The sequence below is a fragment of the Saccopteryx leptura genome, chromosome 1, assembly GCF_036850995.1.
Source record: "Saccopteryx leptura isolate mSacLep1 chromosome 1, mSacLep1_pri_phased_curated, whole genome shotgun sequence".
NCBI lineage: Eukaryota > Metazoa > Chordata > Mammalia > Chiroptera > Emballonuridae > Saccopteryx > Saccopteryx leptura.
The window spans coordinates 99,640,490-99,664,536 of NC_089503.1; the positions used below are offsets into that span (position 1 = coordinate 99,640,490).

Genomic DNA, 24,047 nt, shown 5'->3' on the forward strand with positions numbered 1-24,047 from the left:
TTTCTAAAATGGGGATATGGATGCCTGTCTCATTGTGGGGTCTTCTTGTGAGCATGCTTTGGAAGCAGCACAGCTTAATTTTCTAACTCTGGATGGAGCCAAACCCAAGGCTGACATTTCTAAGGAGAAATCCTGAGGGTTGCTGAACTTTCACTTCCCCCAGGTCCAACTGTATCCAATATGTAAGATAATTCTCTCAAAGCAGTTTCCACCTTTACCCCATCCCCAACCCAAGTTTTCCAGTGCCAGTCTTTGGGTGACACCTGCTGGCCATGGCAGGTACTGCATCCTCTTTCAACCAAACAACTCCACAAGAGAAAACTTGCCCATCTCCTTGGACATTCACAGCCTCACTGAGAAGTAGGTGTTATGCTCCCATCTTACAGATGAAGGAACTGAGACATTACCCTTCCAGTTCGGGAGAGGAACAATGAGTCTCTGACTCCAGGTGCTTCTGCTCCTCTTCTCCACACCTCTCGCTGTTAGAGCAGGGAGTCGTTCCCTCTTAGGCAGAGGAGAGCATCCTAAATCATGTTGAACTGGGAACTGAGGTTACAGGCATGGCCAGGGTTAGGGTCTGGGTCTGGGTTGGTGGAGAAAGACCTGTTATCCTTGCGGCAATAACCCCACCGGGTGGAAGACTGCCAGCTCTAGTTTTCCCCATCACCAGAGGAGCTAGACTGACAGCAGGGGCTACAGCTGCAGCACGGTACACTGAGCATGCTTTGGGAGGCCCTGTGCCCAGGCTGTGAGGTGAGAACCCGGCAGCAAGCTGACTGCCTCTATGCCCCAGGGCACAGGTTAGCTGTGTCGGGAGGTGGCCAGCTGGAAGTCCAGTGCACGTGGGGGGAGTGTACCTGGTGGGGGGAGTGTACCTACTAGGGGGAGTGTACCTGCTAGGGGGAGTGTACCTGGTGGGGGGAGTGTACCTGGTGGGGGGAGTGTACCTACTAGGGGGAGTGTACCTGCTAGGGGGAGTGTACCTGGTGGGGGGAGTGTACCTGGTGGGGGGAGTGTACCTACTAGGGGGAGTGTACCTGGTGGGGGGAGTGTACCTGCTAGGGGGAGTGTACCTGGTGGGGGGAGTGTACCTGGTGGGGGGAGTGTACCTGGTGGGGGGAGTGTACCTACTAGGGGGAGTGTACCTGGTGGGGGGAGTGTACCTACTAGGGGGAGTGTACCTGGTGGGGGGAGTGTACCTGGTGGGGGGAGTGTACCTACTAGGGGGAGTGTACCTGGTGGGGGGAGTGTACCTGGTGGGGGGAGTGTACCTGGTGGGGGGAGTGTACCTACTAGGGGGAGTGTACCTGGTGGGGGGAGTGTACCTGGCCCGAGCTGCTTCTCAGTCAGCCCAGCCTCAAGCAAGTGACTGAGAATGAGATGTCAGCCTTAGATTTTAGAGATGCACACTAAAAGGTCTACAGATGAAATTGTAGAATGCACGAGCTTTGCTTTAGAAAAAATCCCTGGTGGTGGGAAGTGGGGGGAATGTGGGAATAGAGATGAAATGAGATTGGCACAAGTCAGCAACTGTTGTAGGTAGGAGAAGGGTGCACAGTAATTCTTTGTACTATTTTCTCTACTTTTTATATGTATGAAATTTTCCATATTAAAAACTTTCCAAAAAGGTGATAGCAGAAACACTCCCCCCACCATCCATGACAAGAAAAAGAATGAAGACTGTGAGGTCAGACTGCTCAGTTCAAAGTTTGAGCCTCTGATGTTTACTAGCCAGGTGAGTCAGACGAGTTATTTAATTTTTCTGTGACCCAGTTTCATTATCTGTAAAGTGGCAATAATAATACTAGTCTTCTAGGATTGTTTCGAGGGGTGACTGAGATTCTGCTTCTAAAGTACTTAGCACAGTTCTGGGCCCCTTGCAAGTGAGCAGTTATAATCACTATTATTAGAAGTTCATGGCTCTATTATAGTTTGTCTCCATCCCCCCCCTCCCCCAAAGCTACTTTGCCTGACAGACAAACAGTTGGGCAATTCAGTTCAGCTGCAAGGTTCTAACCCAGTGGTTTTCAACCTCTGGTTCGCAGACCAGAAATTTTGTGTCAGTGTGTGAAAGTGTTAACAGCACCAGTCCGCAGATGGGCAGTTGAAAAACACCGTTCTAAGCAATGAGTCTTGGAAGACATAGCCCTGAGCAGCCTGTGACCGGACATGTAGCTATCTCAAGTGAGTAGACATGCCACAGAGCCAGGCTTTCCTGGAATCCTGCAGGAAGCCTCCTCCCGATGCCCAGAGCATGCTTTCTCCTGCCCTGCATGCAGCGTCTGCAAGCCCGCTCACAGCCTGCCTTGGCTTTTTCTGACCATACCTCTCTCTGAGTTCAAGCAGCTCTCTTCACAGACTCACAGAATCTCAGCCATTGGTGAGATCATAAAAGCCATCTAACCCTACCCACCCTTGTAGCTTCATTCAATAGATGCTCGTAGAGCACCTGTAATGGGCCTGGCGCCTTCCTGGCTGCCGAGGGCGGAGTGATGAGCAGGGCAGACCCAGCCGGTAGTCCAGAGGCAGAGGCCAAGTCAACCTGGGCCAGGAGTGCCACAGTAGATGGCGGGCAAGCCTAGGGGTCAGGAGCCCTGGGGCTAAGCCCTGCCACTGACCCTCAGGTCCAGTGGCCTGATGCCCTTTGTCCGGCCACTGTTTCCTCCTTTGTGACACAAGGCACTTGTGGTAGATTCTCTCCAGGTCCCTTCCCGCCCTGACCTCTTGGTTCAGCATAGGGACCTTCCTCGTTCTTCGCACATCTTTCTCCACTGAGCACAGGCCCCCTTTAGCAGGGACTGTGTGGTAGTTTCTGGAAACGCTGGTTGAACCTTCCACAGGAGCTGGGCACAAACTTGCTGAGAGAATGAAAAAAAACTGACATGTGCTTTCTCTGGTTGAGTGGGGGCAGTGGCCAGTGGAAGGATGAGTTTTTAGACCAGGAGAAGTAAGACACGGATCCTTGAATAGTCCCCTGTATCTGCCACTTGGAGATTTGAGAGGTCCGTTAGCATTTTAAAGGCTCTGAGAAGTCCCGCAGTGAAAGAAACCTATTCACCTTTGTTATTCCAGTGTTTCTCAAACCTATATGACCATAAATTAGTTTTGGCCTATCACCTATTTCCTTCTCCTGAAACACTTGGGAAATTCAGTGTTAGATCTTTCTGCATTTTCAGCTGAGTTTGTTTTTTTAAAAAGCCACATTTGGTAAAGATGCTAAGCTTTCGGTGCCATTATGGACTAACATTGGGCCATCTTGCTCCTCACACCTGCATTCCCAGCTGAGGTCTGTGGCCAAGCTAGGACTTCACAGAGGTTGTACTGTAGTCCCTGGTGTGTGTTAAATGCACCATGTGACCCAGGCATCATATTCCCGGCCTTCAACAAGTGATGTGCCTAAAAACGCCCCTTCCCCAATAATCCACCTTGGGATTGCAAGGCTCAGGAGGCCAGCCCAGCAGTCGGTCATGGGACAGAGGCCCACTTTCCTGTCATGTTAGCCCTAAAGCCAATAAAGGCTTGAGCAATAGTAAGAGGCCAAATACTTATTAAGAGGATGCTAGTTCCTGTCCTTGGAGCTGCTCGGCCCTCGTCTGGAATGTTGGGCCCATCTGTTTCTCTGCGAGCTACTGTTGAGGTTGAGTACACGCAGAGAGGGAAACCAGCAGAGTGACGGGGCAGGAAGTCACGTCAGAAAAGGAGTTGACGGAACTAGGATATTTAGCCTGGCACATGCAAGGTTTGTGGGGCCTGTTTACAAATATTGGAAGAGCTGTCACCTGGCTGAGATTGGGTACATCCTCTGAGCTCTACGGGGCTGGCGCAGATCGGGTTCAATACAGAGAGGAGCATGTGCCTGTTCACAGATGTAAACTGAGACCGAACTTCTGGGTGGGTGGGTAGCTCCTTGTCTATGGGAGCATTTAACCAGAGGTTGTGTTAGCACATGTCTGGTGGTGTAGACAGAGCCCCTGGGGGTGGTGTAGACCGAGCCCATAGGGGTGGTGTAGACCGAGCCCCTGGGGGTGGTGTAGACCGAGCCCCTGGGGGTGGTGTAGACAGAGCCCCTGGAGGTGGTGTAGACAGAGCCCCTGGGGGTGGTGTAGACCGAGCCCCTGGAGGTGGTGTAGACCGAGCCCCTGGGGGTGGTGTAGACCGAGCCCCTGGGGGTGGTGTAGACAGAGCCCCTGGGGTGGTGTAGACTGAGCCCCTGGGGGTGGTGTAGACCGAGCCCCTGGGGGTGGTGTAGACTGAGCCCCTGGGGGTGGTGTAGACTGAGCCCCTGGGGGTGGTGTAGACAGAGCCCCTGGAGGTGGTGTAGACAGAGCCCCTGGGGGTGGTGTAGACAGAGCCCAAGGTGGGCTGAGTAAGGTGAGCATTCAGGTGCCACTGGTCCATCGGCCGAGTTGGGCTGATAATCCCGCCCTCCCCACAGCCTCCTATTCACCTTCACCGCCCCAGCCGGCATCCCGCCCACCTCTACCTCACCCTGCTTCTGTGACTTTGACTTCCGGCTGGGGGACTTCCTCTGCTCAGAGTGGTTAGAGGAGCTTCAAGTGTCTTCCATGACTCCTGGGCTTTGAGGGGTGTCTCCGTTCTCCATGCTGCTGGCCCCCATCACAGTGACAGGAGGGGCGTTGTCCCACAGAGAGAGGGTGGAGGGGATCAGTGCAACACTAACCTGTCTTCCATCCCTGAGATCCTCCGCTCTGTGGACTGACAGGTCAGGTCCAGGTGAAATGTCCAGATTTCCTAGGAAGAGGACTTTCAACATCCATGTCGAGGCTGCTACCATAGGCCTGGGCCTTGACCTCCCCTTCGTTGTGCAGGACTCTCTTTAGGGAACTGTGGGTTTTTAAGTACCTTCTGTGTGCATAGCACTGTACAAACGTATACATTACACACTGACTTACATCTCTGTGGGGGAAGAGCCTTGGGCCCAAATCCAGAAAACCTGGTTCTGGACCAAGCTCAGCCACCACTGTGACCTGAGGAAGTTCAAGGAACGGATTCAGCTTTTGTCGGACCTGAAGCTTAGACCATTTAGGACAGGGGTCGGGAACCTATGGCTCGCGAGCCAGATGTGGCTCTTCTGATGGCTGCATCTGGCTCACAGACAAATCTTTAATAAAAAATATAATAACATTAAAAATATAAAACATTCTCATGTATTACAATCCAGTCATTTCCTACCGCTCATGTTCATGGTTGTGGGTGGCTGGAGCCAATCACAGCTGTCCTCCGGGACAACACCAAATTTTTATTGGATAATGCGTAAAGTACATGGGTCGTTGTGTGGTTCTCACGAAATTACATTTTGAAATATGTGGCATTCATGGCTCTCTCAGCCAAAAAGTTTTCCAACTCCTGATTTAGGAGGACCTCTTTAAGCAAAACAGTACAAAATTATGAATGTTAAATTAGGTATAAACATGATTATCTAGAACCATAAGAAAAAATAGCTTGAGAAAAATAAACCATAAGAAAAATAAATCTTGAAAAAAAGAAAAACAAATACCAAAAACATCACAAATTTTGGGCAAATAACCTAATATTTGTGTTAACTAACTGCTGACATACTTCTATAATTTTTTTACATTACTTCTGCTCACAACTTGACACAGACTAGCTTCTTGCATTTTGAACCTGGCTTTTCCTCCATTGCACACACCTCTGCTGTGGGTCCTTCCAGCTGTGATCATATTGCAGTACAACTTATGGCCCTGTGACGTGTAACAGAGCCATGGAGCTGGTCCTGTGGGTGGCGGCATTCCTGCACAGCCGTGCCCAAGCCAGGATGGTACAGAGTGGTCCCTCTGGACCACGTAATGCCCCTCCTACCCTCAGGTGGAATGGAGCTGTCACTCACTCTAGGCCTAGGGGATCCTGAGTCAGATCCCCAAATGCACCAGACCCATGAACGGGACAGAGAAACACCCGCAGTGGGTTGCAGTTAAGCTGTGACATTCTACCAAGTTATCCGAGCATGTGAACATACACCTGGGCCCTCCAGGCCCCTGATGCTTAAGCTACATTAGCTCTGTAGTAGGTCTGCCTCTGACATGTCACAAACCTCTTTGAACCTTAGTTTCTTCACTTGTGTAACAAGCAAAACACATTCTGCCCCAAAGCGTCTATTTTTGGTGAGGATCAGAAATAAAAGAAAATGTGATGCCTTTGGATGCCATCACCCAATGCGGTGATGATGACGATGGAGACGATGGCAGCGCGGGCTGAGCAGGTGTCCGCCAAGACGCTGGCTTCAGAGCCAGCTACTCCTGCAGGCTCCTCTCTCCTGCCAAGTGCTCACCCTTCCAAGTCGGAAACTCTAATGTGAGAGCTGCAATGCTTAAAGCTTTGATTCCAGTTAAAGAGCTCACCTCCGGGAGCAAGCCCCATGAAGTTGTAATCAGGTATCTGCAACCCTGTAAGAATGAGCTCGTCTAGTTGTCAAATCAACATTTACTGTATTGAGTGCCCCTTGTGCAAGAGTGGCCAGGCATAGCTCTGCAGGTTCATGGTAAACGAATTAGGAGTGCAATCAGATGCATGTGTGAACAGCCACAGTACTGGACAGGGGGACGAGAGCCACAGGCCAAGGTGACGTCTGGGGCAGGAGTACACAGAGGACAGCCGGTCAGGGCTGGCCTGGGAAAGCCGTTGGTTGCCTCACTGGCCCTGCTGCGTGGGAAGGCTCACTCAGGTGAAGAGGGGGAACCGGGCACTTGAGGAAAAATTGAGAAGCTACAGGACGCTTTCCAGATAGAAGGTGCTTCACCACAATTTGATGAACACCTTGGCGAGTGTCTTGTGGGGCAGAAGAACAGCTGTACCATCTGGGAAGCTGGCAGAGAGCGGCCACTCACGGAACTTCTTTGCTTTCTTAGTTCAATTCCCCCACTTGCCCCCGCCCCCAGGGAGGACTTTGACAGTGAGCTTCAGCTCCACATTATTCAAACTTCATGGACGCTCTCTAGGTTGGCTTCTCAGCCAGTTTCAGAGTTGTGAGCTGAGAGAGACCAGTAGGAGAGAGGCCACAGCTACTGAGGGAACTCCAGCTTCCCTGGGGGCTTCCTCTGTCCCTGACCAACCCTCCTGAGCAGTGGCCTGTACAAGGGCAACAGGACCCCTAGAGTCCCCATTGGTGGAGGAGGAACATCAGGACTCTGAGCCCTGTGTTCCAGTGATAACCATGGTGTTATAATCCAAAATGTTAAGAGGATAAACAGCAAAACATGCCTAGACATAGGGCAAGCTAAGCGTATAGAATTTTGGTTTAAGGAGCACTTAGGTAATTTAATGGCACATATTTCTCTTCAGATAGGCATCATGGACTATGATTTGCATTGATTCATTCTGTCTTTAGAAGATGGAGATATTTTAGATACATATGCACGCATTTGAAGCAAACGCTATTTGTGTTTGTGTCTATTTGCTTCTAGGTATCTGTGCATGAAAATTTGTATTTGTTTCTTTGAATGCAGTAGAGAACATGCATAGGTTTGTGAGGACACATACACACCCTACATGGGGTAGGACATGTGTGTATTTGTTTGTGCTCACCTCATTTCCAGTGTTAGGAAAGGACCTTGCTCATTATTCCAGCTCAACTCTCTCATTTTACTAGCGAGGAAACCAAGGCCTGGAAAAGTAAAGCGCCCTAAGAGCACCATTTAGCTGAAGTGACAGAAGTGAGCATGCCTGGACCCAGAATTTCTGATTTGTGGTCCAGAATCTTTTCTATTGAAACAAGTTACAGATTGGGTGGAAAAGGCAGGGGAATTCTTATTTGTTTTTTATCTCCTCAATCAATGAATAAATACTAAGAAGGTCAATCCTGAATTAGCTCTACAACCCCACATGCTAAGTTTTTAACATTGACCTGGTTCAGTATTGATTTCTTTTATGAAAACTACGTTTATATAAAGTTGTTCAAGAATTTCAGAGCACATAGGAAGGCTTTGTTAAAATAATCACGTGTCTTTGTTTTTGAAGGAAGGTATCCAAACTATATAAGCTGTTGTTTGAGTTAAACAATAAAAACAGCTGTTGTTTTTTTCATGATGGCTCTAGTCCTAATATATCATGACAAAATAATACCCCCAAATATCCATGATTAACCTGAATTGAAGAAGGTTTACCTCCCAGGACCTTCATACTGCTATTTCTACTGGCATTGATCTCACACACACACACACACACACACACACACACACACACACACACACACACCCCAGCTACATCATTGCCCAACATGCTAATGCAACAAAATATTAAAATTAATCACTGTTTTAAAATAGATGGTTTATCTCTACTAGAAATGAATTAATTACACAAGTTTGAGGCTTTTTAGAAATAATGTTAGGACATATGCATAAGTGTTAATGTAGAACTTTTGGATTGTATTCAAATTGCATTTGAGAGCAGGTGTGCCTGTCAACAAGTGTTTATGTTTACCTGAACACATGAATGTTTGCCTGGCAACTGTATTTGTTCTCACTTTGGTGTGCATATATTTGTGTGTGTGTGTGTGAGGGCTTCCATGTAATTTGAGTCTGTGAAGGAATTTTTCCTTTGATCAAAACAAAAATTAGCTCTCCCAATGTCGGCTGTGGGAGCATCAGAGCTCCAGGTGGGCATGGGTGGAACAAACCTACTCTTACCCCAAAGTTCACGTTTCCCTTGGGGTCTCCCTTGCTAGGATTCCTGCTGACTTTGCCAAGCTAGCTCTCTTGGTAAATTCCACTTAAGAGGGGACTTTTGAACACATATAAACCAGTCATGTTCAGAGATATTTTTCTTATATACTAAGGAGGGACAAAACCTAGGAAATGGAAAATACAAAAACCAAAAGGACTGTTTGTGGGTTCTTCCCTTGCTGGTCACTGCCCTATGCTCTTCCAGCCTTGAGGGCACTTCCTTCTGTATTTCTGCACTTTGTGCCTAGATTGTCACAGCATGGAGTGTAGTATGTCACCCCATCACCCCCTCAACAGACCCTTCTCTGCCTCCCCCACAGGTCAGGTCATGGGAGTGAGGCCAGGGACATTAGTGATATAGTCACCTGTGCTTACAACATGCCAGCCCCAGGCTTGTCTTATTTAATCCTCACAACAGCTCTTGAGGAAATGCTGGGGCTGTCCCCACTTTACGGATGAGGGACCGGGGCTTGGTACACATTAAATCTCTGGGATGCTCAGCTGGCAAGTGGCAGAGTGGGCTAAGATCTCAGCTCCGTCTGACTCCAAAGCCACTCTCCTGATCATGACATTATAAAGACTCCCTGTGCTAGCGAGAGTCCCCAAGTCCTCTCTCTCCACCTGCCCAGCCCCTGTTCCCTCATACAAACCTCCTCTTTAGGGGATAGCCAGACTGTAGTCCCTGACACCATGAACGACCTCACCCTCAGGTAACGCTTGGCCCCCATGTGTAACCAGCATAACAGGGACACTGAAGCTGTCGGATGCACTTCAGGTGCATGGAGAAGGGAGGGTTCTCCTCTCTCCTTCCAGCACATGGGGCCGAGCAGCTGGGCTGCTACTTCCAGGCTCGCTCACCCCGTCCCCTCCCAGCAGACAGCCCCTTTCATCCTGTCTGACTTAGCAATCTATTTTAGGCATGGCCTGATCAGGTGCTCTGGGTCAACAGGCTTAGTTTTAAATAACTGGATTCTTCTCAGCAACCATCTCCATTAGAAGGGAAGGGGCCTAAGGAAAGAATGAGCCCAGGAGGCTGGGGGTCTTGAGGAAAGCGAGTTCAGCTAGAAGACTGGAGGCAACTGGGCTCTGTCCCTGCTTGCACGGCCCAGGGCAGGTCCATTGCTTCCTCCCTCTGGCCTGCAGTTTCTCTATACGTAAAGCAGAGGGTTAGGCTACATCGTCCCAAACACCTGTTGCCGTCTGCCCCATCTCTGTTCTGTCCCTGTGTTTACAGGGGACAAATTGGCTACTGAGAAAGCATCTGCTTTGGAGTGGTGACTTAGCATCACACTAAACAGAGGCAGCACAGTGTGGAGCAAGCAGCTCTGTCCTGAACCAGGAGACCTGGGTTCTAGTCTTGCTTGTGATACAAACAGGGGTACCCTGAACAAGCTCAGCCTCAATCTTCTCACTTGTCTTAAAAGGGGGTGATGAAGCTTTGAAAGACAGTGTGAGGATTCCAGGGAGCAATTGTAGGTGGGAGCCCTTTATGCTCTTAAAAAAAGCAAATGCGCCTGGTAGTTCCTCAAAAAGTTAAAAACAGAACTGCCATATGATCCAGCAGTGTCACTCCTAGGTACCCAAAAGAACCGGATGCAGGATCTCAAAGGAGCAGATATTTGTACATTCGTGCTCATAACAGCATAATTCGCAACAACCAAAAAGTGAAAGTGTCCATTCACAAATGATTAAAGAAAATGCTGTCTATACATACAATGGAACATTATTCAGCCAAGAAAATGAATGAAATTCTGATATATGCGACAACATGGGTGACCGTTGAAGACATTATGCGAAGTGAAAAAGGACACATGTTATATGATTCCACTTATATTATGAGGTGCCTAGAATAGGCAAATTCATAGGGACAAAGAAGTAGATTAAGGGTTACCCAGGGTGGGAGGGGGGAAGAATGGGGAGTTACTGTTTAATGAGCACAGTTTCTGTTTGGATGATGAAAAGGTTCTAGGAAAAGGATAGTGGTGATGGTGGAACAACATTATGAATGTACTAAATGCCACTTGAAAACAGTGAACATGGTAAATTTTATGTTATGTATATTTTAACATATCTTTAAAAAGTGAATAAATGCACCCTTTCAAATTTTTAGTTAAAATCTCTAAGGATACCTTGGAAAAAATCTGGGAATGAGAGTCCTAGTTCTCTTATCTGATCTCGGGCAACACATTTGGGGGGAATAAAATTTCTTCCCCAGTCAAATGGAGCTGAATGGCACCTTCTCTGCCTTCCTTCCTCCTTCACGCTCCCCTCTCCCTGCAGACCTCAGAGACCTGGGTCAAAAATGTGCCTAGCCAAGTGGCCAGGGCACATCAAGGTGACCTCCATTGCATGTTAGGAGAGGAGGTCCAGCCCTGGCTTACCCCATTCTCAGGGCTCTTGTGGATTCTGTCTCTGGGTCCCACCTGGGCACTTATTTTGGAGTTACAACATACCATGGGCTTCTCAACCATAGCAACCTTCTCACAGCTGACCTGATTCAGCCAGTCTTTGCCCCGGCTTCTAACCCAGGGTCTGGCACTCAGCAGGTGCTCTACATTTACTTTGTAATTGACAAGATACCTTCACTCAAGACCTGTTCAATTTCACACCAACTTCAAGCCAATGGTATCAGGAAGAAGCCAATTTTTGCTTGGTGAGAAAGCTGAGGGTTGGGGGAGGCTAGGTCCTGAAGTTACAGCAGACATTGAACCATTTGTTGCAGGTAACATCTGAATAATCCCAGTGTGCCACGTGCTAAGGGGCATTCCAGCAGAATGCTGGGGGCGGCTGGACTCAGCTGGGACTCTCCGGGAGGCCGACCTGCGGAGTAAGGAGGGGCTGGAAGGGAATGCAGCTTTGAGCTCTGAGGCGCAGATAGCTCTGACTGCATCAGAAGATCTTAGTCTGGATTTCACTGAGAGCATCCATGCTCCCCCACCTAAGAGGATAAACTGAGTCTGAAAGAGGCAGGAAGCACTGGCCCCAGGGGACTGAGGCCAGGAAATACGGGGCATACTTGGCATGAGCATGGCGGGCTCTTGGCACGCGTATGATACCCCTGTGTGTGACCAAAGGCTCTGAGCCGGTGGGTGGCAGGGACCACTTGCCACCCAGACGGCTAACCCCGGTCAGGATCTCGCGGTCCAGGTGCCCACCCCTGTGCCGGGGCTTGTGAGACTGGGGGCCGACTCAGCCCGGGGCTGCGCGGTTCCCAGCACCCGGGGTGTCGCGAGGGAGGGGGCGGGGAGAGCGGCCGCCTAGCCCAGCCCCGCGGATGACAGGAGCCGGGGAGCCGAGGAGGGAGGAGCCGCGCGGAGCGCTCGGCGAAGGAGCAGAGAGAGCGGGCGCGGAGTGCGGGCGGCTGTGCGAGCGCCGAGCGGGGGAGAGCGCTGCCACACGGCCGGCACAGGACCACCTCCCCGGGGAATAGGGCCTCTTTATGGCATGTGGCTGGTAACTTTCCTCCTGCTCCTGGACTCTTTACACAAAGGTGAGACCCGCGCGAGCTGCGGGGCGGTGGATGCGGCGGGCCGGGGAGCGCGCGGCTGCCGGCCAGGCGGGGTGCCGACAGGCTCCCACCGTCCGGGGGACTGACCCCGGGGCCGGGGTTGGGCCCGGTGTGGGCCGCGGCGGGGACAGGGCGGAAAGCCGGAGCGGGCCAGGTGAGAGTCCGCCCTGGCCCGCGCCGCCGGCACCCGCTCCTGCGGCTTTGGTGTCGAGGTGGTGGTGCGTGAGCCCCTCGTCGCCCGGCTCCCTGCCCGCTCCCTGCGGCTGGGTGGCGCTGGGACCCCGGGGTGCCCTCCGAGTCGAGGGGTCCTCCGTAGGCGAGTGTTCACACAGGAGTCCTCGTTGATCTGGCCTCGGACTCGGCGGCTTACTCCTCCGCCACCATGCGCCCTGCGCCGCCCCGGACACCCCGCGCCGCCCCAAAAGGCGCTATGCGAGCCTTAGGTCGAATGCGGGGCGGGGAGCGTTGGGGGTCCCTGGAGTTGGGGTCTCTAGGAGGGCAAGTTTGTTCTCCAAACCCAGAGGTCGCCTGCCCCCAGCCCCACCCCACCCTCTGCCCCCGTAAGAGCCCGGTCCTCGCGGCTCCGCCTTAGCTACCTGGAGCAGCGCGCCCCGAGGTACAGGATTCTCGGCCTGGGCGCCTGGTCACCCGAACGTGAGGACAGGTCTTCAGTCAGGATTGGGGTGGAGGGGGCGTGTCGCTTTTCTCAGAGAAAGCGTTGCTAGGGGTGGGTCCAGGTGTCCAGCGTGTCCAGACCTGCTGCTGGGGCGCCGCGCACCTGATCCTTGAAGTAGCTGGGAGTAGAAGTTGGACGGGGTCAGACATTTCCGACCGGCGTACTTGGACACCAAGTCGGGACCAGGCTGTCCCTGGCGGTGGGGCTTCCAGGCCACGTAGGAGACGTGCTCCCGGGGCGCTCAGAGGGCGGGAGACGGGCGGCCGAACTCCGTGCCCTTGCGCGGCGAAGCACACACGCTTGCACAAGCTCAGCTTCACCAGTTTAGCCTTCTAACTTTTCTCCTTCGCGCCTTGGGGGCGGTCCCCCACCCCATCCTTTGCCTAGGACAGGTGGTGGCCCGGGAGGAGCTGCAACTCTTAACCCCTGTGAGATGGGGGAAGGGCAATCCAGCAAAGGTGCCGACGCCCCAGGGGTCTGGAGTGGGCAACCCGCCCGCCCGAGCTGACTGCAGTTATCTTTGGGGGAGGAGGGTAACCCGTATTTTATTTGTCGATACCACCCGTCAACGCCAGACTAAGGCCAAGATACTGCTGGTGTATGTATGCCTAGAGATCTGGTGAGGGGTGAGGAGTGGTCTCTAAATCGTGGACGAAGTAGTTGAGTTTCGCTGACCCAATGGGGCCACTGGGTGATACATCGAGTCTGGACTAGGTTGGTTACCCCTTTGCCCCCTGCACAACACCCTCTCATCCTACTTTAGGGAAGCAAGAAGGCTGCCTAGCGGGAATGTTCCCCCCACACCCCCAACACAGACAACCCAGTCTCCCTCTCCCCAGGCCCTTCCTGCCTGTCTCTGCCCCCCTCAGGCTGGCTGGGCTTGCAAGCTTTAATTACATTAATATTAAAAATACATAAGGTGAGGAGCAGTGGCTTTCTCGCTCACTAGTTCTCTCTCTCCACCCGCCACCCTGTTTCCGTTTTGTCTGGTAAGAAAGTGCAGGCCAGAGCTGCAGCCACACACTTGCCCAGCTCTGTCCTCAACCTCCACCTGCCCCCCCCCCACCGCCCCGCACCCTCTTTCTAGCGACCTCCTCCAGAGCAGCCCAGTCCCCAGGAGTGGAGGTCCCTTAGCAGAAAGCGAAGGACTCTCTCCTAACCCCCTCCAGAAGCTAGGCATTAATAAATGAAGCTCATGCTATTTGATAGGGAGGGAGCAGATGGAGGTGGGGGTGGAGAAAGGCCCAGAAGACAACAGAAGAGCCCAAGGTGCAAAATTCTTTCCAACTTGAGATGGAAGTTGCCACGGTGGGTAGGCTGGAGGTAGGTTGGAGGTGCCAACCTCCAGGTAAGGCAGCACCTGAGTGGTCTTGGGCCTGCAGAGCCCTGCCTGGAGCTCCTGCCATTCAGCTGCTTTAGCATCCGGGTGGGCACCAAGGCGACTCGCCAGAGAGGCCTTTCTTTTTCTTCGTGCCTTAATTGGGCCTTAGGTGCCAGGTTGGTCCTTGGGGCCTGTTCTGCTTGGGGTAGCATGGGGGTGGGAGGTGGGGGGTGGCAGAGGTGTCTGGGGAAAGATAGGATGCGGTGAGAGCAGGGAGGATGGGGTTGGGTGTATTTTTCTCTCCTGTTGCCAATCACCCCCGCGGCACCGAGGAAAATGTAAATGTTCAAGCCTGTTACAGAAAACAATATCCTCCTGCAATAATTTGTACGTCCATCTGTGAGGAGCGGGAGGAGACAGAGAGAGAGGAGGAGGAAACAAGAGGAGATGGCTCATCCTCTGGATGGAATTAAGCAGTTATTGAATGTGTTTTAAGCTTCAGTTATTTCCATTTCTCTTAAAATATCATTTTTGGGTGTTTTTTGTTGTTGTTGTTGTTTATTTATTTTTTGATAAAGACTGAGAGCTCAAACTGATTCCCCAGAACTGAACTGGGAAGGTGTTTTAATAATAACCAGTTATCAAGTCTCCAATAAATGCCTTATTATTGCCAAAACAAATCCAGGTTTGGGCAGCCAGATGAACCCCAGTGAGGCTCTCTCCGTTGTTACATCCAGCGTGCCAGCATCTGTGCCGCCTGCATTTGCATTTTTACTGTGTAAAAGAACAAGCTTCCCCGGCAGTAAAATTCCTGTTTTCTAAAAGCCAAAATAATGGGTTGCATTGATTTTTTTTTTCATTTCCCACCCCAACCTCTCAAATGGAGACTCATGGTTCTTCTCTCTTGAGAAGACCAAATTAAAAGCCTTCGTCAAACCATTAAGAAAATCTCTAACACTCTGTTCAGTGTCTAATTAAAAGGGGAGCAGTGGGGAGGGAATGTGCTTTAGAATATTGAAGTGGCAAAAACAACTTAGGGGAAGCAGGTGAAGGGCCAGGGAGCCCTGGGGTGGGGCCGCCGGGCAGAGGGGCTCTGGGTGCTAGAATTGTATGGGGGAGAATGGGAACTGCCATGATGCTCAACAAACCTTTCAGATGCTTCATATTTCTGGGCATCAAAGCCAGCTGCCTTTAATATATTTCTGCAGCAGAATGGGGAGCTCAATTAGAAACAAAAAGCAAGTAAGCAGTTGACCCAAAGGCGGCACTGAAGTTGAACAGATCCCAGGAGAGGCGGGAGAGGCTGATTTTTCTTAGCCTGACGGATGGGGAGGAGGTGGACAAGCGAACGCGTGTGTGGCCAGCGATGTTCTGCTAGAGACACAAGCTCTTAGACACAGGGTGGGGGTCTGCCCAGAGCATCTCATGGGCTGTTGGCCTGTGACAAAGGGGTACAAACCTCAAACACCCTTACCTTTTCCATGTCTTCAGGAATTCCATCCTGGTGACTTGCTTGGTTCACTGCTGGGCCTGGTGAAGAATGATTTTATTTGTGGATGAGTTGAAAGGAGGGTGGATATTTAGAGAGCTTTATTTTTCTGGGGTTACAGCTGCCAGGCTGGGAGATTCTTCCCTCCCACAGGATCTTGGAGGGGATGTTTCTTGAGTACATTTGAAGCAGTCAAGAGGAAGAGCCCCCAGCTTCTGAAGTGTGTTCTCAGCCCCTAGCATGGTATAATCTAGCCGGCACTGAAGCATCTGAATGGGGTGCACTACAGGCAGCAGAGATGGCAGGATGCCGGGAACCCAAAGGCAGGCCCTGGATTTGCATATAATTTACATTCAGGTTTGCATGCTCACCTAGCTAGGCCAAGAGACTAGCCCCCAGTGAGTGAGTAGCCTCTTGATCTCAGGTCAGCCTCAGTAGCAGCCAGGCAGGCAGTGGCTTTTTCCTTGCAATGAATGGGGGTGAGGCAGGAGTGGGGAGAAGGACTAGTATTCTTGGTAGCACATCTTTCTTGCCTCTGAGTATTAGGCCCACAGAGACTCAGCACTGAGTTCTTCATCTGGCAAGACAGCTGGGCTCGCTGTCGGGGCGGGGTGGGTAGCAATGGACAGACACACCTAGATCAGATCAGATCGGGGTGTGGTTTGTCCCTTTCGTGCCGTAGGAAGAAGAGAGTGAACAGAGGGGCACATCAGCTGTGGGAACAGGGCTGATGTGAACTATCTGGTGTGTGCACCCCAGAAGGGCAGAAGCTACGTGCTCAGGGCTGTGGTCAGTAGGTAGAGAAGCAACCGCTGATGGAAAGGGGGTATGAAGCAAGGCAAAACGTTCTTTTCCTGCCTGCTTTATCAAGGTCCAGCTTGGGAGAGGGTTGTGGCCACTGAGAGATCAGGGGAGAGCATCAGCCTTCTTAGTTTACCACTGTTGAAGTCGCCCCAGTCATGTGTAGCATTTCAGCGGGGGTAGTGGGACAGTAGGCACTGTGGTCACAGAGGGAAGAGTGTGTAAAGAGCTGGGAGTAGTGCTTGAGGAACAAACACTTAAGGGCAACTGGAGTGCTCCTTCTCAGGGAGCCAGCTGGGATGCCTGCTGTGGGGATGTGGCCTCAGGAACGGTTTTGTCTGCGTTTCTGAGGCCCTGAGCAGACCCTGCCAGGGGAGGTACAGCTCCAAGGCCTCCCAGAGTGTTTTTCTTTTATTTTTTATTTTTTCCCTTCTATTCCAAGTGAAAGGAGGGGAGACAGACAGACTACACATGTGCTCCAACTGGGATCCACCTGGCAACCCTGTCTGGGGCCGATGTTCTGACCATCTCTCAACTGAGCTACTTTTAGTGCTTGACGCAGAGGCTTCACAGAGCCATCCTCAGTGCCCAGGGCCAATGCACTAGAACAAATTGAGCCATGGCTGTGGGAGGAGAAGAGAAAGAGAGAGAGAGAGAAGGGAGAGGAGAAGGGGTGGAGAAGCAGATGGTCACTTCTCGTATGTGCCCTGACTAGGAATTGAATCCAGGACATCCACATGCCAAGCTGATGCTCTACCACTGAGCCAAACAGCCAGGGTCTCAGAGTGTTTTTCTGTACATATAATGATCCGGGAGCCCACAGAGGTTTGCAAGGATGTGGGGTGGAGATTAAGGGAGTGGCTGGAGGTAGAAAGCTGGAGGGAGGGCCAGCAAGCAAAGCTCAAGCTCCCTCCCACCAATTCTTTCAACTAGTACATTTTCTGTATTGGAGTTGCAAAGGGGAAAAGATTGTGACTCGCTGGTGTGGTGGAGATTTGGAGTCAAGGCAAACCCTTCATTCACATCCTGGCTCTGCACTAATACACATGCAATTCTGGGTCTCTCTCAGCCTCACTTTCTCCAGCCATGAAATGGAATTAGAGGAGATAATGCAGGTAAAATAGCCAGAGCAGAGTTGATGCTCAATAAACATTAGATTTTTTTTTTGCACTACTCCCACCTTTCCCCCCCCTCCCACCCCCTCCAAATAGATCATCAGGTCTTGTCTTGAGGAATTGTATTAATTAGCTGCAGTTTGGCCAAGTCAACTGGCTTAGACTTTGTAACAGTAAGAAAGACTGAACGGTGACCAGGGCAGGGGACACCACTGCCTCTTTCAGTCATTTGCTGGGTAGCCTGCAGGACTTATCATCCCAGCAAGATGGCTGAGGCTCTGCAGGCACCTGGGTGTCCCTGGGGAGCCCGGAACACTCCTTTCCCTGTCACGGCTAGTGGTAACAGTGCAAAAGGTGAGGGCAGAGTTTGGTTCCAGACTTAGGTCTGAGGGTGAGGCAGTCTCTTACCTGCCAAAGGAAAGCTAGGATTGGTTGTTAAATCTCTACCATGATAGGACCAAGTAAGAACTCTCTGGATATAATGCCATAAAGCCTATGTAAATGGGCCACACAGGGTGAGCCCCATCCCTTGTAGCTGGATGGCTTTCTGTGTCTCATCCTGCTGGGATGAGTCTCACTGTTTTTTAGGTAGTTTTGTATGTAGAGAACACCCTTGACAAGTCATGACCTTGGGTATCCCTGGACCACTCACTTTACATGACCCAGTCAGCAACAGAGAAGCAGCATATGACACAGAGGTCAAGTGTTGCCCATGGCAGGTTGTGGCCTATGGGTTCTGTGAGTGTGGGGCAGACTGTGGGCACAGCAACAGCCTGTGGGCCCTGGTTAACAGATGTTTGTCCAGTGCTGGTTTAGCATGAACAGTATTAGCCTTGAGTACCACCCTGGCCACCCAGCTGCTACTCCCTCATCTATTCAGCCACCCGACCCCACCTCCCTGTGCCCTTGCTCTACATGATGCTTGCACTGACAGTTTCCAAGGTCATCATCTTCATTTAGAATAGAGTTATTCAAATGCTAGTTGCATATCCATTAAACTGTGTGTGTGTGTTTATGTGTGTGTGTAAATTAGAAAGAGCATTGTCCACGGACTTAGAAAACAAAATTTAGCCTGTCTAATTTAGGCACATTATCTAAGAGTTCATGTGCCTCTATTTCCTAATCTTTAAAATGGGCAAAAATCACCCTGTCCTGACTGTCCCACAAAGCAGCTGTGGTTGCATATGTGCAAGAAGGAGGAAGGGCATACATGGTATATCATGTTTGTCACATGGGCAACATATAAACACACACATGTAAAAACCACATAAAAATAGTCTTAGCCCTATAAATGCTCTGCTGAAATATGAGGTATAATTACTGTCATTTCATCATACAGGAAGAACGAAGGTCTCACAGCTGTGTGTGGCTGTCTCCCCCTTTATGGGCTCCCTACACACAGAGAATTTTCTTAGCCTTTGCTTTTCAACAGGATGGGAACAGCTGATGAGGCACATCCAGGCTGGCAACAGTCTTCTTGGAGGAGACCCGGCAGATTCCCCTGAGACCCCAGTGCCCGGTGGGAGTGGGAGAGACTCCCTCACTGGGCCCTCAGATGCAAGTTTCTCCATCGTCCTCTGGAGCCCTTCCCCAAGGGTGGTTCTCCGGGCTAAGAACCCACAGTCTCATGGAGAGACCAGTAAGCTCTGGGTCCTACCTTGTGTGATCTCATTTGAGGTGAGAGTAATTACTGGAATCCGGGTCCTGAGGACCCTGCTGGGTCAGGGACATGGACACACTGCTTCTGGGGTAGCCATCCAGAGCCATGTGGTCTCTGGGAGGATGGAGGACCTACTTTGGGGTTATGAGAGATAGAGGACTTGCTTTGTGGTGACTGCCACTGGTAAAAGTCTTCCAGGTTAGAAGGTACCTTTAAGGACATAGAGTCCATCCCCTAATCAGATGTCTGAGTCCCCTTGCAGCTTTCCCACCAGCAGTGGTCCTCCCTCTGACTCCAGTCACAGTAATTACTTCTTCCTTTCAAGGCAGCTCACTCCTGGCCATGTAGCTATGACTAGTTCAGAGTTATCCTTAGAAACAGCCAAGCCCTGTCTTGGTCTTGTGCCTTCTGCTCACTGGCCCTGGTTCTGCTGTTTTGACCACATGGCTCCAGGTGAAACCCTCTTCCCCTTGTTAACCATTTGACCACTTGTGAACAGATGTGCTACCCGTCTGAGGCCTCTCCTCTGGGCACCCATTGTCCCTGGCCCTCTGATGCTCCCTTAGAGATGTCATTTCATTTCTCCATGTGGCTTCTCCGTTCCTGAGTTGCTGGTTCTGAAAGTGGAGTGGCCAGAACTGAAAGCAGTGAAGACAAGGGTCTAGCCCCAGCCAGGACCCTGGCTAGCTGTGTACCAGGATGACTCACTCCACCTCCCTGGGCTTCACTCTCTTCATCTGTAAATGGAGGAGATTGGACAAAATAATCTTTTAAATCCCTCAAGCATTAGCAATCTAAATCTAGGAATCTCTCGGGACAACTGTGCTGTCTGAGCCAACTCCCTTGAAAGACCTTTCTGGCCATCAGGGGCCTTCCTTTGACAGGCTCTGTCTAGAGGGGCTGGAAGATTAGTCTGTTTGGCTGTCAGCTGTTGCTCATAATTTCTCATGGAGCCAATGGTGAGGGGCCTTTTAGGTTGAAAGATGATGAATCTTTACTGGGTCTTGTAGGTTTCTGGTTGCTGGTTACAGGAACTATTTGTGCTAAGAATCTTTAAAAAAAAAGAAAAAAAACATATTTTTTATGGACAGAGGTGGAGCACTTGGACACTGAAGCAGTGCTTCTCATTGGGGTAGTTCTGCCTGCCTAGGGGCATTTGGAAATTAGGGAGTGGGGTGGTATTTTGGTATCTCAATGACTAGAGTCAGGAGCTGCCAGCATTTAGCTGGTGGGGGTGGCAGGGATGTACTAGGGATGCAATGTTTGATGTCTGGGGCAGTCTCAAATAAATCAGAATTTTCATACCCCTATTGCTGTCCTTTCTCAGAGAACCTCCTCATGGTATGTTCACACCCTATAGATGGTCCAAGTCTAGCACGTAGAGTGCCCATTGAGAGACGCAGCCTGTGGTAAGGGGAGCTTGGGTTTGAAGTGCAGGTCTGCCGCCATGAGCTGTGAAGTCCTAGGGAACTACTTGATCTCTATAAAATCCTGTTTTCTTATCTGCAACATGTGGTCTTGTGCAGTAACTCCATTACAAGGGTTGTTGTAAGAATTAAATGCACTATAACACATGTAAAGGGCTTCTCACAGTGCCTGGCACAAAATAAATGCTAAAAAGAAATGGTAGGCATAGTCATGGTGAAGATAGTGGTAAAGCAGGTGTGCCAGGTTTGGGGGAAGCCGTGGACAGAAGGCATGGGACTCAGTCCGTGCTGCTCCATCTTGTCCAGGGAAGATGCCAACTCCGATTGCCTATGAGGGCTCTGATGCGGTCTGGGATGGGCGGCTCGCCTGCCTCTTCCCCAGGGTCTGCACTCAGGCTGTCTCCAATGTGAACACACAATAGGGGGTTTCCAGATGATGCAGCCACCCTGTCTCGTTGGTCTGGGTTTCATAGGGACATCGTGGTTGAGCCAAGGCCCCACTGGCTGAGTCTCTCTGGACCCGGTTCTTCCAACTGTGGAATGAGAACAATTAAAGTGAAGACAAAGAATGTACAAGGGTGGGAAAAAGTAGGTTTTCAGATATTCATATGGAAAATACTTCAGTAACTAATATGTGACACAAGAAACGAACTCTGTTGCGTACTCACGGCTGTAAACCTAGTTTTGCCCACCCCTGTATCTGGTGTGAGGAGCCGTTGTGTGGGACTGCAGTGGAGTAATCATCCTAGCTAATTAACCTGGGAAACCTCACCTGGCCACGTCCACGTAACAAGCTCTGTGTGAGGCCTGGATGTAGCTGTTGCAATGCTTTGTTGTTGATTACACTGCTATTATTTTGTTAACTTGATCACCAAATTAAGTGAATGCGGTTTTGAGGTCCTCTCAGCCAGGCCCATGAGAACTGTGGCTTGTTGGGAAAGTGATAGTGAAGTCCAGGATGGCAAATCTATTTTTTTTTCTAAAGAGCGTGGCTCTGCATGCTTCCTGCTCTTCCCCCTGTTCTCTCTCTCTCTCTCCCTCCTCTCTGTCTTCTCTCTCCAATAAAAACAAACAAACAAACAAACAAACAAACAAACAAAAAAAAAAAACGATAAAGAGCGTGGCTCTGCATATAAGCAGAGGACCACTGAGTCAGAAATAGCTTACTGACCCTATGACAGACTTGGTGAATCTGTTTTCTGATGAATCTGCATTTTAAACAATCTCTCCGGGTGATTCTTACACATCGTAGTGTTGGAGAACTACTACTGTCTTAAGCTGTTATATTATTGTAGATAAGAGGTGAATATTTGTTGTGGGATATACATTTTACAAATACTTACCGCTGCCTGCTATAATGATAATACTTATAAAAGCAAAAAATATATACTGCTCACAAAAATTAGGGGATATTTTATCACTATATATTCATTTGGAAATATCCCCTGATTTTTGTAAGCACTATACTTAGGTGGTGTCAGACACTTACTTACACCAGAAACTGTCATATGTATTAACTCACCAAACCTAACGACCCTGGATGTAGATACTGGCACCCCATTTTATAGGTGGGGAAACTAAGGCACACAGAGGTAGGGTAATCTTTCCTGAGGTTACACTGCCTATAAGAGGCAGAGCAGGGATTCAAACCTGGAAGCCTGGCACCAGAATCTGAGTGGTTAACCATTGTGCTATGTGCCCAATGCTTTGCTAGGCCAAGGATAGAGTGGTGACCAGGACAGGGAGCTCACAGCCCTGTAGGGGAGCCCCGCCCACTTCTCCTGCCACCCTGCTTCCCTGACAACCCACCGTGTCCTCCCATCCTCACTTGCTCTGTCCAGGCATGGATACCTCTTTCAGGCTCTTGTCTGTCTGGAGTGAGGGGTGTGACAGGGGCCCCAGCACTGGCAGATGCTTGTGGGGGAAAAGTCCAGTGAATGAGATGAGTAAATATTGTAAAGGAAGAGAACAGAATGACTCACTTCTTCCTGCGGAGGTGGCGAGGTGTTAATAGTTCAGTCCTCTTGGACTGGCATTTACAATGATTGGAGATGATGACATGGGGATAATTCAATGTGCACCAGGGAGGAAGCCTCAGTTGGCCAGACACCTCCATCCTAACCCATGGGGGCCCATGGGTGTCAAATGCATGGGTGTCCAGTTTCCTTCCACGAACTAATCCCGACAACTAGACGCACAGGGAGAGGAGTGAGTTGATGCAATGGTATTTAGGTTTCAGTGGTGACCTTGGGGGCAACCCAAATGCCTGGGGGCGAGTTCTTGTTTAAAAATATTGCTGTGCTATTTCTACACTTCTAATCTCCCAGCAATTTGGAGCCTGTTTTATGAAACACGGCATCGGGTGGTGCTCCGTGTTAAACGGCGGAGAAGATTAACTGGGTTTAAGTCTGGGCGTCTGTCATATCCCAACCAATCCCAGAACTTCCATTTTCTATTAAAAATCCATTTTCCCCTTTGACCAGAAGAAGCTTTGCTGTTGATCTGAATGTCTCTCTCTTTATTTATGAAGCGTTTCCCCTCCTCTCATCCCCTCTGTGAATATGCCTGCTTCTGTCTTTGGAGGGAAGAAAGAGCTGGGGGGGGATGGAATTTAAGGGGAAAGGAGGAGTTTCCTGTCCAAGGATTTATTTTCCAAATTAGGACTGGCTTCCAGAAAAAAGGAAAGGAGAAACCTCAACAGGCCCCAAACTTTGAACCCTTCAGCATTGTGACAGCTAACACTCTCGCCCAGGAGCCAGGCAGACCTTGATTGAATGTTGGCTCTGTTTCCATCTAGCTGTACGGTCTTGGAGAATTTCTCCCCATAAGCCTTTTTTTCCTCACCTGTAAATGAGACTAACAGGGCCCACCTCATGCCTTTGTATGAGGATTAAGTGAGAAAACGCCCTTGAAGCATGCAAACGCCAGTCACTGGCACACAGTAGGTGCTCGATCAGTGTTAGTCTCCTTTGAGAACTCTGTACCATTAGCCATGCCAATAAGCCTGCAGGGGACAGGGGGTATGTCCAAAATGGAGTCAGGCATAGGGCTACAAGAGCTTGAATAATCTCCATCGCCCCTGCCATGGGTGGTAATCCACTGTGCACCTGGGAAGAAGCCTGCACACCTCCCCCTGCCGTCCACCACTGAGGGTCAGCCCAGCTGCCTTTGCGGCTTCTCCCCAGTCCCGCCCACTGCCCCTGCCTGGGAGGTTTCTGTTGTGTCCCCCAAACATGCCCCATCCACACCTGTCACTGAGCCACCGTTCAGGCTGTCCTTTCTCTAGAAGTGCTTTTTTATGGAGGCTCAGTGCAAGCCCCCCATTCTCAAAGCTATCTCTCTGGCTGCTGA

General features: G+C 50.4%; 1 protein-coding gene across 3 annotated transcripts in view; it reads left to right on the forward strand.

Annotated features, from left to right (window-relative positions):
* The first annotated feature begins 11,980 nt into the window (after positions 1-11,980).
* The window catches only part of DSCAML1 (DS cell adhesion molecule like 1), a 380,712-nt gene continuing 368,645 nt past the window's right edge, over positions 11,981-24,047 (forward strand). For 2 of the 3 annotated variants that reach the window (XM_066372542.1, XM_066372552.1), the window contains exon 1: positions 12,062-12,189. In XM_066372542.1, coding sequence (XP_066228639.1) covers positions 12,144-12,189 — 46 coding nt within the window. In that variant the 5' untranslated portion in view covers positions 12,062-12,143. Of the gene's footprint in view, positions 12,190-24,047 lie in introns of all 3 variants that reach the window. The other variant, XM_066372545.1, reaches the window with a different exon arrangement.